Source organism: Peromyscus leucopus, chromosome 12 (genome assembly GCF_004664715.2).
Source record: "Peromyscus leucopus breed LL Stock chromosome 12, UCI_PerLeu_2.1, whole genome shotgun sequence".
Taxonomy (NCBI): domain Eukaryota; kingdom Metazoa; phylum Chordata; class Mammalia; order Rodentia; family Cricetidae; genus Peromyscus; species Peromyscus leucopus.
Genome location: NC_051073.1, coordinates 72155996 through 72169370, shown reverse-complemented (window position 1 = coordinate 72169370; position 13375 = coordinate 72155996). Strand labels below are relative to the sequence as shown.

At 49.3% G+C, this 13375-nt stretch overlaps 1 protein-coding gene across 1 annotated transcript in view; it reads right to left on the bottom strand.

Moving 5' to 3' along the window:
• Positions 1–725: 725 nt before the first annotated feature.
• Masp1 (mannan binding lectin serine peptidase 1) overlaps positions 726–13375 on the bottom strand; it is a 65562-nt gene continuing 52912 nt past the window's right edge. Inside the window, exons 11-16 of the mRNA XM_028875193.2 lie at positions 10500–10637; positions 7838–7951; positions 6378–6563; positions 3311–3378; positions 1267–1366; positions 726–985 (exon numbers count right to left, since the gene is read on the bottom strand). Coding sequence (XP_028731026.1) covers positions 795–985; positions 1267–1366; positions 3311–3378; positions 6378–6563; positions 7838–7951; positions 10500–10637 — 797 coding nt within the window. The 3' untranslated portion in view covers positions 726–794. The remainder of the gene's footprint in view (positions 986–1266; positions 1367–3310; positions 3379–6377; positions 6564–7837; positions 7952–10499; positions 10638–13375) is intronic.

The following is a 13375-nucleotide window of genomic DNA, read 5'->3' as shown; positions in this document are numbered from 1 at the left end:
TGCTTCCCCGAGTCAGTCTTACCATTTGGTACTTAGCTCAAATGCCCAATTACATTGCTGGGTGTGTGAGCGGGGTCATGCCATAGGGCTAAGAATGAGCTTTTTCTTCCTTCCTTCCTTCCTTCCTTCCTTCCTTCCTTCCTTCCTTCCTTCCTTCCTTCCTTCCTCTCTTCCTTCCTTCCTTCCTTCCTTTCTTTCTTTCTTTCTTTCTTTCTTTCACCTTTTTATGGGAGATTGGGGCTGGGATTGGGGGACTGCATTTGGTGAAGAAGCTTAGATTTTAGGGGGCAGACTAAGAAAACGGTGGTGGGTGGGAGGAGGGGTGTGTCGCTAATCACCCCTGAGTCGCAAGCAGGAGTTCATAAGAGAACTCCATCTGCCTGGTGGGCCCAGATGCCCTTTGCTAAGTCACAAGTATGGAATACATTTATTCATACTTTTAGTTCATACACGGACTAAGTCCTATGCATATATTAACTTTCTCCTCATCATACTCTTGTGAGGTAGATAAGGTATAGTCACATTGCATCCCATGGATGAAGAAGCAGGCTTAAAGAGGTGGTCAGCTGCCCATCGTTACAAAGATCCCAAGTGATGAATCCCAGATCCAGCCTTTTGCCCTGACCATTCTGCTACCTGGCCTCTCTCCAGAGCAGGGAGGAGGGGTTGAAGGAATACCGTTATTACCCAGGCATGGGCAGTGAAGAATGAGGGCCAGGAGGAAATGTGACTCACACTGATCATCTTCTGCTGGGGACTGACCACACAGCGGGTGCTGGGGCTGGGGAGCCAGCTCAGTTCCTCACCCCAGTGACTCTCTGGATCCAATCCTTGTTGGGATAGATGTAAGAATATACTCCGTAGCGATCTTTCTTCCCACAATCCTCGCCCCAGGACACCACGCCCACCAGGTACCATTGGTCTGCCCCTTCATCTTTGGTCACCATGGGGCCTCCAGAGTCACCAGCACAGGCATCTTTCCCGCCTAGATGGAAGGGAGTACCAATAAAATACAGCGCCCCCCTGTCCCCACGCAAACCTGTGTCCGACTTGTAGTTCACACAATCGGGCACTAGAGGGTGCAGCAGGCCATTGGATCCAAACCCGTGCTCTAGGTCAGGCAAGCCACAAAGTGCTGGTTCGGGAAGGGATGCTGAAAGTTCTGTATCTCTCTCCTCCCTTTCTCCTCCTCGCCCTCTGCTCCCTCTTCCTGCTGTCTGTGTCCACCCCAGGTTCTCAGTGCCTGTATTTCAGCCAGCTTCTTACCTTCCTTTTCTCCAGCACAGATCATGTCCTTGGTCACCTTCTTCTTTAATGGGACATAGGCTTCCTGGCAGGTGTCCGAGTTTACAATTGGGATTTCAATCTGCAACACAAGGCTATCATTGGTTCCCACTCCGGGCTGAGGGGATCTTGCTGTCTGACGGCTTTGAGCAGGCCTCCAGCGACCTTCTGCTCAGTTTCAGGGACTGCTGTGTGGTGCAGGTGAGGGCACCCCTGATGGAGAGCTGGGGACTCATCCGCTGTAGCCTCAGCTACAGACTTGCTCTGTGACCTTGCTCAAGCAGCTTGGCCTGTTTGAGATTCAATGATCTTATCTGTCATATGGAGACAATGATAGTTGCCTAGCTTCACTTACCACAATGTATAGAAAACCATGTTAATTAGCTTATGCTTCCTCTATCCCTGCTCTGGAACCTGATGCATGTGGCTTTATCTCTTTCCTAGACCACTGAGACTCTCATACCTAATCTTAAAGATGGACCTCTCAGGGGTTGACAAACCAATCACATGCAGTTTCACGAAGGAAATGAATGATCATGTGCTTGGACAGTGTATAGATATTAGGTACTATACGGAGATGCTAGGTATTTTTTAAAATTAAGAGTGTTATTATTTTCAATACATATGGGGTTTTGCCTGCTTGTATGTTTGTGTGTCACATGCATACCTGGTACCTGTGGAAGACAGAGGAGGACATTAGATTCTCTGAAACTATAGTGACAGATAGTTGCGAGCCAACATGTGGGTACTGGGAATTGAACCTGGGTCCTTAGGAAGATCATCCAGTGCTTTTAAGTGCTGATTCATCTGTCCACCCCCCCTCCGCCCCCTCAAATACTCGGTCCTTGACAGCTTGCCACACTTGCTTTGTAGTGAACTCGTTTCCTACTTTCCCTCACTGGAGGAACTGAATGGACCATGTGCTCCGAGCATTCACCTTCTGCGGGTTCTTGTTACAAGGGAACTAAAGTCCATGCAGACTCTCTTTGGGCTATGGCCTTCCTAGAAGGTAGGGACAGGAAGCCATGTCCTGAGGACATGTTTTCAGCATATGCTGGAGTCCCTGATTAACTACTACTATTCATCATTCAGATACCATTTAAGAGTATTATCCTTTGGGAAGCCATATTTGAGCCTCCAAGATGGGGCCAGATCTCCCTTGTACATCGCTGAGCATCTTGCATTTCGTCATCACCTTCATCATGCCCATAACTACTTCCTGTCTGTGCCACTGGACTGTAAACACATGGAGCCCTGAAGCTAGAGCATCCCTTTTGCCCGCTCTTCTCCCTGGCGCACCTACTAGCTAGTTCACAGGAGACAGCAAGCAACCATCTGGGAGTTCACGAACGAAGCAATGAGGGATCGCTACATGTTCAAAGCTTTAAACTGTGATTTCAAAAAATATCTCTATGGTCACGGATTTAGAGCCCAGCCCCATAATAGAACCCAGTAATGCCAGAACCAGGCAGTTATTAGAGGAAATCTAGTAAGTTCGATGCTATCCCTGTCCCTTATAACCTAGAAGGGTCAAATGACCTCTTTCAGGTGACTACAGAAGTCACTAGCATCCCAGACTTGGAACCATGGCTCCTTAGGTCAAGTTCAGCTCTCTTGTCTCAAATGATAGGGATAAAGGTCACTTTGGAAAGAACTGTGGTTCCTGGAGCCTGGCCCATCCTTGCTAATTTGGTATGCAGTTTTCATGGTGTACAGATGAATCAGGAGCCTGCTGGGTACCCACACTTGCTGTGTTCTGGGAGGATTTCCATATTCTGAGACTTTCACAAGCTATCAGGGACACAGGATGGTGTTTAGAGACTGGAACCCAAGTCCAGTTAAATACACCAAACTTTCTGGGACGTTGAGTCCCGTTAAATTTTGGAATTGCGTCTGGTCCCTGTCTGGTCTCGTATCCTTTCCCTTCTCCAAGCCTCCAGAACCCAGAACAGGCAGCAGACAGCAGGGGGGCCTGCCTGATGCACAGCAAAGGTGTCTTGCTTGTAGGCTATGAACTGAACCGCACCTCCATCAGGTTCTCTGGAAACCTATGTAAGAACTGCTTCCCCCAGCCGCTGACGATGACCATGGTTCCTGGAGGAGAGAAGACACAGTGAGGAGAAAGGCCATTAGGAGTGTGCTGAAGATGGACCCTGCCAGCTGCATCATCCTCTGCCCAAGGCTACCTCAGAGAAAGGCAGCGGGGGAAGGAAGAGGGCGGGAGGCCTGCTGAGTTGGATGGCCTTTGCCCCTGTGGCATATTACCTGGTTTCTTTGTTTAGCTACCTCACCTTCCTGGCAGCTGGCAAGGTCCTGAGGCTCTTCGAGAGCTGTAATTCACCCATCTTGTTCCCCATTGTACCCTCAAGTCTACAGCAGTGTTAGGGTGTAGGAAGGGGGTGCCCAGTCAATGACTGGGAATAAATGAAGAGCCCAGCCTAGTCAGCTACAGGTCAGGCCACATTTGCTCCCCTTACCTCATCTTCAGACTCCACATCCCTAAAATGAAGAGGCCTTGGTAATCCTGAAAACAAGCCCTGACTTCCATAAGCTTATGACGTCCCAGATCTGGGGCCAATGTGGAAATGGGCTGAGGGTAGAGAGAGCAATTGCATTCTTATTTAATAAGGAGCCTTGGATACTATAAACAGTTCTGCGTTTAAATTCAGAGAACCTCAACTCTGCTCTGGAATCTGCTTCTAATGACGTTGGTGAACCTCAGCATCTCTCTTCCCTTCCTTCCTTCCTTCTTTCCTTCCTTCCTTCCTTCCCTTCCCTCCCTCCCTCTCTCCTTCCCTCCCTCTCTCTCTCCCTCTCTCTTTCTCTCTTTCTTTCTTTCTCTCTCTCTTTCCTTCCTTCCTTCCCTTCCTTCCTTCCTTCCTTCCTTCCTCCTTCCCTCCCTCCCTCCTTTCTCTCTCTCTCTCTCTCTCTCTCTCTCTCTCTCTCTCTCTCTCTCTCTTTCCCTCTCTCTCTCTCCTTTTTGCATTTATTAGTTCTTTGACAAATTTGTACACTGTGTTTTGATCAGATTAATCCCCTTCTCCCAAACTCATCCTAGATCTACCCACCTTCCCTATCTACATTTTTTGTGACCTCTCTCCATTTTTCTCTCTTTCATCGAGAATTCCAATCTGTGCATCTTTACTTGGCCGTGTGGCCTTACCCTGGAGTGTGGTTGACCTACTAGAGGCCACTCCCTTAAATAATCCCACTCTCCCTTTCCCAGAAGCTATCAATTGCCCATACTCCTTGGTTAGGGGTGGGGCTTTGTGTCAAGCTCCCCTCTGCATGCTGGGATTGTGTCTGGCTTGGGTTTGCACAGGTCTTGTACTGTGCTGTAACACAACCAATGTGAGTCCATACGTGTGGCTGCCCTGCTGTGTCCACAAAACAGTCTTCCTGTGGGCATCCATCACCTCTGGCTCTTACATTCTTTCTGCCCACCTCTTCCACAGTGATCCCTGAACCCTGGGAGGAGGGGTGTGATATAGATATCCCATTTAGGGCTGAGAACTCCACAGTCTCTTAGTCGCTGCAACATGACTAGTTGTGGGCCTCTGTGTTCATCTCTACCTACTGATGAAAGAAGTTTTTCTATGTGCGTTGAGAGGTGCCGTAACCTATGGGCATAGTGATAAGTCCCGGCAAAATGTTGTACAAGGCTTCCAGGAGGAATAAAGTAAGTAGGTGAATGCCAGGCTGGTACATTCGAAGTACATATTCGAAGTGCCTGGCTGATCAGTCAGCCTTACCTACACATTTCCTGTCGGCTCACTGCTCTTAAACACTTCTCAGATTCCAGCATTTTCTTTTGCAACGTCTTTAAGCTTCAGGAAATGAGTGAGGATATGACACACTGAATTCCAATGAGAAGGAGGCCAGCTGCCCCGGGCTGGCCTTCCTGCTCTCAGCTGGATAGGTTCTGTGTGTGATATTTCATTTTAATAACATAGCCAGCCTGATTGGGGTTTCGTGTCCACTTTAGAGGTGAGGGACTTAGGCTTAATGAGGCTGGCAGCATCCTCAGGATGACTCACAGGAAAGCCAGCGTCATGACTGGATCTGTGCTGGAGGTCAGCTACTGGCCCTCAGCTTCAGCTTGTCCTTCCACTCTTTGTTGGTTGTGTGATGCTGGGGATGGAAGCTAGGGCCCAGGGCACACCAGGCGAGCACGCCATTACAGAGTTCTGTTGCCAGCCTGAGCCACACCGCCACCCACCCCTCTGTGTACTCCTTGGTGATGCCAGGGGTGACAGCAAGGAATGGCAGCTTCTCTTGATGGATGGGGTTTTCAGAAAAGGGAGGCACTTTCTACTCTTCTAAGCTCTATAATTTTCTTGTTTCATTCCCTCCCCCCACCCCCAGCTATATGCAATTTCTTCCTGTAGGCATGTCTCTCCTCAGATTTCCCCCTTTGCTTATGTAGTTTATCAGTACTTGGTTAAAATGTTCTATTGTAATTGCTCACCTGGTTTTTGTGTTCCTGTGTGGAAAAACAAGCATGCCCCTTTACCTCAAGCCTAACACTACCTGTGTCCCCCGTGGAGTTAGTTCTGCTTTTGTTGTTTTAGGGGAAGCGATTCTGTGAGATGCGCTGTCTTACTAGAGTCTCATCGGTGCTGGAGAAGAAAGCCTTGCCATAGCCACAGCCACACTACAGAGACGCAGCCAGGGCAGAGATGCTGTGCTGGCTGGTTGTTATGCCAACTTGGCACAAGCTAGAGGTACCTGAGAGGAGGGAGTCTCAGTTGAGAGATTGCCTCTATAAGATCTGGCTATATGCAAATCTGTAGAGCATTTGTAAATTAGTGACTGATTTGGAGGGCTCAGTCGAGTGTGGTTGGTGCCATCCCTGAGCTGGTGGTCCTGAGTTCCGTAAGAAAGCAGGCTGAGCAAGCCAGTAAGCAGCATCCCTCCATGGCCTCTGCATCAGCTCCTGTGTCTAGGTTCCTGCCCTGCTAGAGTTCCTGTCCTGACTTCCTTTGATGACGAACAGTGATGTGGAAGTGTAAGCTGAATAAACCCTTTCCTCCCCAGGTTGCTTTGGTCACAGTATTTCACCTCAGGAAGAGTAACTCAGCTAAGACAGGTACCTTCCCCGGAGGGATGCTCAGGCAGACAGACAGGCATCACAAAGTCGTTCAGCCTCGGGCTCTCTGACAGCTCCACCAGACCCAGGTCGTTCTCAAAGGTGCTGGGGTCGTACAGCGGGTGCAGGGTGATGCGCTTCACGCTCAGATGCTGCTCGTCTTCGTCTGAGCGGTGCCTCCAGTGCTTTCCTGCGCCATGGAAGGCGTGTGAGGGAGAGCGCAGCGGAGAGAAAGGTGGAGCCTTGCTTCCCTACCAGCCCCGGTCCCATCTAGTACTGCTCCAGCCTTCTGTCCTTTTCTGTCCCCACCCCCTCAGCTGTCCTGTTCACTTGTCAAACCCCACAGATTCTCAGGGCTCCACCTCTGATGATCGCACCAACTGAGAATGTTTGTGCTGATGCCCATGGCCACTGTCCGGTGGAAAATAATCATCCTTTAGTGTCTGTGTCGTAGGTTGCCTGCTTAATTAGAGGATTTTTCCTGTGTGATGATCCGGGCTGAGAGAGGCAAACACTGTACATTCTCTCTCACATGTCTATCCTAGCCTCTGTTAAATATGTGCCTGTCGGTAGGAGCAGATGTGAGTGACGATCAGGACACTAGGATGGGACCCATCCTCTGAGGGGGTGGGGGAGGGGAGGCAGTGGAGCAAAGTGGAGTAGAGGTTAACTGGGAGTAAAAAGACACAGAAGGGAAGGGGGTGGGGAGAACCAACCACAATGAAATATGTACATATGTCAACCTCACATGGAAATATTAGTCTGTAAACTAGTTTTTAAAATAAAATAATAAACAAAAAAAATGAAAATGCTTCTAAGCTCTTTATTCCTGGATGCTGTTTTTGGTGTTTCGAAAGGTTTTTGTTTTATTTTAGTGCATGTGTGTGTGCATGTGTGTGTGCGTTCTCTCTCTCTCTCTCTCTCTGTGTGTGTGTGTGTGTGTGTGTGTGTGTGTGCCATGCACATGCGCAGGGGTACCTGCAGGAGTCAGAAGAAGGTGTCAGGTTTTCTGGAGCTGGGGTCACAGGTGATTGTGAGCTGCTGAAGTGGGAAAGGAAGTCTGGTCCTCTCTAAGAGCAGGTGCTCTCAACTCTAGACCCATCTTTCTGGTCCTCTGAGACTAATTTGTAATGCAAATTAGCTCTAGGAGATTTTTTTTTAATTTCCCAAATGAAATTTTAGTTACTAAAAATCTTGATGTGCATCAAAAAATATATCTCCCTACAAAGTTCCCCGACTCAAAACTTCCAGCTTTCACTCTTACAACAGACCCTGCTCCTGTTTTAGAAGGTTTATAGGCTGCCACGAGCAGGCACTAGTTTTTAATTAGACTGTGGCAGAGTGTTGAACTGAACTGAGCCAGTGGGTGGTCTTTATTTCATAAAGAAGAGCTTTGGAAATGGTAGCTGGGGCACTCTGTTCCAAGAACCGCAACTGGCTTTAGAAATCTTGACCCTCACTCACCCATGATAATTTTGAAGTCAGAAGGGCTGAGCAAGTATGAACTGTGTAGGGTTGGCTCTTCTGGATCAAGAGGATGGTGGAGACAGTGAGCCGCTGTCAGAACCCAGCTGGAACCTGAAGAACAGAGCACACACGTTCTGTGTCCTGCATTGTCCCGCCCTGCCTCCTACTGTTCAAAACCCTGCAAATGTCCAAACCTCCCTTCAGTGTGCTCATGGCCCCAAGTCAGACCCTCACAGGATCCCATTTGAAGATGAGGGAGGAGTTAAGTCTGTGATTCTAACTCCCTATTCAATTTAGGCTAGGCTAGACATTGAAAAGAGGTTTTCTGGGCTTCCTTAAGGCCCGGGGTATGGATGAGTACCAGATAGCCCAAAGTGGGTCCTCAAAAATCTGGTGAGGCCTGCCTTCCTTCCCAGCTTTGCTTGTTTGGTGTAGTTCTGTGTCTGCATCAGCAGCACTCGGGGGTCCCTCAGAACGTCTTTAGAAGACCCCTAAGTATTTCCTATGCCCGTGAAAGCTTGGTAAGTATGGTGAGAACGGTGAGTAGCTGCCTAGGTAACTGCACATTGCAATCACCTTGGGAATTAGGGAAGGCGTCAGTATTGTGACCTGTTGTGATCCAGGCCCAGCAGACATATATGAAAAACTCCTCCTGTAATTTGACTGCGATCAGGGCCAGGGACAACTGTTCAGAGCCAGCCCTTCAGAACGGTTGTGTGGCTGGAGTGACTGTAAGCGAGTGGTACCAGGTCTCGTGATTAGTGGCCTAGCGCGCTCCCCGCCTGTCATCTTCCCCTGGAGGAGTATGCCCTTCACGTTTATTTAACTCCGAGTCAGACTTCTGGCCTTCCTTTCAATGGAGCTAATAGCAAGTCCACAAACAGCTGAGGCCTGGACACACCCAGCCGGAGTCAAGCAGAAGAACATCATTGTAGACAGAGCTGGGTGGACGTAAGCGTCAGTGGTCCAGGCTATAGCTCAGAGTCAAAGGCAGAGGGGTGTTTCCGGAGCAGCTTCCAGACTCCATTTGTCCCTCTCAGAAGAGGCCTCGTGTTATGGACAAATCTCAGCACAGAACACTCTCTCCCATGAGGCACATCCTGAACCTGCCCACGACCAGGAATTATTAGAATGGCGGATAAGGTGGGCTGAGGTACTCAGGTTAGGGAATCCTGCCTCAGAGCAGGGCTCTCTAGATGAGTCTAGTGGTATTCTCTGGCTTGTCCAGAGATTAACTTCACCTTTGAACTCTGCCAGCGTCCCCCAGCCCCCACTGAACCTCAGCGTGGACACAGAGACAGTGCTCTGCCTCTTCCTCGGTCTCTTAGACACTTTCTGACCCCTCTGCTCTCTCCTACCCACCCCCTACCCACCCCCTACCCACCCCCTTCCACTACAGGAGCAGCAGAAGCAGGGATTACAGATCTGTAGGGCGGTGGGGAGGGCCAAGTGTGCAGAAACTCTTAGCGGGGCTGATGGAAAAGTGAATTTCCGCTTTCAAACATAAACATGCAGCCAGTTCCAACACAGGACGGATATTATTGACATATTTAAAACATGGAAGTCTATGTTTTAAAAAAAACCTACTTCAAAGTTTTAAAGCAATGGGTGAAGTCCATCTTTCATCCTTTCTAACAAAGTTGGAAACATGACAAACACGCTCCCCGCCCCCACTGCCTGGGGCCCTTCCTCTCCATCTCTCCTCCTCTTCTGTTTCTTCGACAGGCTTCCTCCCTCCCTTTCTTCTTACTGATTTTTTTTCCTCTCCCTTGGGTGTCTTAGGCCCCACCAGTCTCTCTTCTTGTCATACATCACCTTTTTTTTTTTTGTGGGAAATAAATTAAGTATGCAGAAAGTAATTAGTGTGAAAGTGACTAATTGAATTAGTTACCCAGACTCTGTCAATCGACTTGCTAAAACAGAGTGGAGTGTATAGAAGAGTCCTGTTCAGCCACTTTGTTCTCCTAGCTCCTGCATTACCAAACGCATGAAGCAGGTACAGCATGGGGCTTGATGTAGCCAGTGGCTGCGCTTTCAACATTCTGCCTTCAAGTCATTTATTTATGTCTTATTCTGTCTTCATCATCTCCCTCTTGTGTCCCAGGTCTCCTGTGTGCTGCCCCTTTGGTCTTATTCTCTTCCCGGCATTCTCTGTTTATCTCCCTTTCCTTTTCCTTTCTTGGTCCCCACTGGACTGGCCAGTATGTGCCTAGAAATCTGCTTCTGGGTCCAGGATCTGCCCTAAGTTCTCAAGTATACATCCAAGGCCCTGTAAAACCCACTTTCCCTGATGTCTAGGGCTGCTGCTCATGAGTGGGTGTGTGGGGAGGGATGGGTAAATGTTCTGGTTCTCCCTGATCTGGCAGCTCTGGCACATCCCACCCCAGTGCCACATGTGTGTGCCATGGGTCACCACCCATGTCCAGCCGCCTGTCAGGAGACTGACCCGAATCCAGGAAGTGCACCACAGCTCAAGGAATTAGCACAGGAGGATGCTTGTCCTGGTTCCGGCCGAGGGCTTGCTCTTCTGCTTTTCCACACTGTCTGTCTGGGGCTGTGATTCTCAGTGAAGAAACGACCAGTTTCCACGGGAAGGTTGGTCCTTAGCTTTCACCCTGTCCCCAGCCCTGGGTCCTTCCCCCCTTCACCTTCTCCTTACCTAAAAGGCTACCCCCACAGAAGGGCTGCCCGTTCAGTTGTGACAGCATGGCAATCCACGGAGTGGTACCCTTCTGGGCTGGGCGTCCCATGAAGATCCTGGAGATCTGCTTCCGGGAGAACTGGGGGAGACCACACACTGTAGCCAAAGGAGGGGGGAGGAGGTCACATTCTATACTCCACCTTACCCGTTAGGGTCGCCAGATTATCATTCTCTTAGGAACATGTCACTACTAGTCACCCATCATCCACTGGCCCTCCTAATAGTAGTACTATTGTTGAGGTTTTGTTTGCGTGCGTGCGTGCATGCGTGTGTATACTTGTATACTTTCCCCATTCATGGTCTAGGTGACCTGAGTGTGACTGGCCTCAACTCTGGTTTCAGGAGCAGGAATGTGACTCATCAAAGGTCTAGATCCTGGGCCATAGCAATGTCTTTAAAGTGAGATGTGTCCCTGGACAGCCAAGCAAAGTCTGGGTTGAAGGTTTTACTAACGTTAGAATAAGAAGTTTTTCTCTGCCGGATTGCTGAGCTGCTGTTTGCAGGCCCAGCTCTGCCAGCTTTAGTCTCGTGGAGAACATGCAGAGAACAGGAGAACGGTGCTACCAAACATCATGGAAAGGTGCGGGCTGAGACGGGCACCAAACCCCAGTGCTGAGCTCTGCTAAGGAGCCATACCGAAAGCGTCTGGGAATGATCTTTTCAGTTACGTGAACCCGTGGACCCCCGCTTCCCTGTCTTTCTTTTTCCCTCTTCTTCCTCTTGATGTTGATTTTCTGTGACTCCGAAATGTAAGATTCCTAATAAAGAAGCTTCGTGCTCCATCAACAGGGGCCTTGTCCCTAGAGAAAACCTTTCTCAGGGCCTGTGGAGTTGCACACTCCTACAATGAAGGTCTTCCTGCTCTCTTGTCTCATCCCCTGCCTTCCTTGATACAGATTCAGAGCCAAAGCCATGACTGAATGCCCTTAGAAACCATCCGTGTGTCCCTCTTATAAGTCAGAGTCTAGCTGGGGGGTAGTGGTGCACGCTTTTAATCCCAGCATGTGGGCACAGGCAGCCTGATCTCTGCAAGTTCGAGACCAGCCTGATCTACAAAATGAGTCCCAAGATAGCCAGGACTGTCACACCGAGAAACCCTGTTTCAAAACAACAACAAAAAACAAAAGTCAAAGTCTAGAGAAAATATCTGATGGGCAAAGTTATTCTGTGGGGAAATGGCAAGAATGTAATTCTGGGTCACCTGACCCCAACTCTGGGCTTGTTCCACTCCAGCATCACTAACTCTCAACAATGTGGCTTGCCAGGGCCCACGGAGCTCTCTGGATCCAGGGAGCCATGACCACTTTCAAAGCCAAGACTGGGCTGAATCCCAGACAAATATGCTACACCCTTGATTACAACCTCAGCTGCTGCACAGAGTTTAGGCAGTGGTCCTCGTCAACACCCTACCCAGTTCCCAGCAGACACTCAGGGCCCTGGGGATGCTGCTCTTCGGTAGTTTTCATCTCTCCTTCTTCCACAAAACATGGTCTCTCTCTCTCTCTCTCTCTCTCTCTCTCTCTCTCTCTCTCTCTCTCTCTCTCTCTCACACACACACACACACACAAGTTTCCCTTCCTTCCTTCCTCTCATTCCCCAGTCTCTCTCTTCCCTTCCAATGAAGTCTCTCCGAAGAAGACGGAGCACACACCCTTTGCATTCTTCCCCCTCTTTGGACCTGATGAAGGTGCTTTTTACTGCTCATACTTGGAAATGAGGCAATCACTGGAATAGCCAGTAGACCTACACTCAGGCGGCTTTGGGCCCTAAGTGCAACTTCAACAGCGATATTTACATCTACGAGAGAACACTGGTTTTGATTTTGTGTCCTATGTGTTTTCTCCGTTTTCACAGCTTTTCCTTGCCCTGTGGCCCCACCCCCACCATTGAAGCTGGCCCTCCTTTTAAGGAAAGGATAGATAGACTTGGACTTCAAAGAACAAAGCAGAGATGGAGGGAGGGGAAGAAAGACTTTTATTTGAAGTTGGGCACTGTGGTAAGAATAAAAGATTTCTGTGTTTGAAGGAAGCAAAGCCCAGGAACTGAGCATAATTTTGACTGGATGCCACAGAGAGAGGATGATGCGACTGCAGCTTCCTGTCTCTCAGGGGATAGTTGAAAGCCTTTCTCAGGCACAGGAAAGACTGGAGGGAAGGAGGGGGGTGCCTAGGAGGGAGGGAGAGGGAGCACAGAGGAAGACTGGGTTCAAACACAGGCAGCTTGCACCCTGACAGTCCCTCAGAAAGGACCGTGCAGCTTGGATCCTACCTTGATGAATGTCCGCCCCAGAGGCCTTTGCCGAGACCCCCAGTCTACACTGGATGAGTGAACACTTAACTACGCTCCAGTCTTTCTCCTTAACTACGGAAGCACGTTTTTTTTTTCTTGCCTTTAATCCTCTGTCTTGCTGTTCTCTTTTATGCCCTTGGCTTCCTTTTGTTCTCTGCAATTCTCACTAGACAATGCCTTCTCTCGCCAGGCTTCATCCTACCCATTGCTGCTGAGTATCACCTCGCGTCTGGACAGCGCCTCTTCTCTCCTGAAGTCCCTGATTCTGTACGGGGGATGGACACTTGCAACTGTGTTGCTCGAGAATTCTTTGACCCTAGCAAAGCTGCGCCCCTGTCCTCTCCTTCCACAAGCCGCCCTCCCACCCTTGGTCATTCTAGACCTCTTTTGGTGTCTGAGCTGACCGCATACATGTCACCTCCATTTTCCTTCGCTTCTGTATCTTATCAGTCATTAAGCTGATGGAAACTTACTAGACACAGGGTAACACATCTTCCCATTCTATGTCACAGCATGCTGCAAATAATCCATGTGCCACAATACAA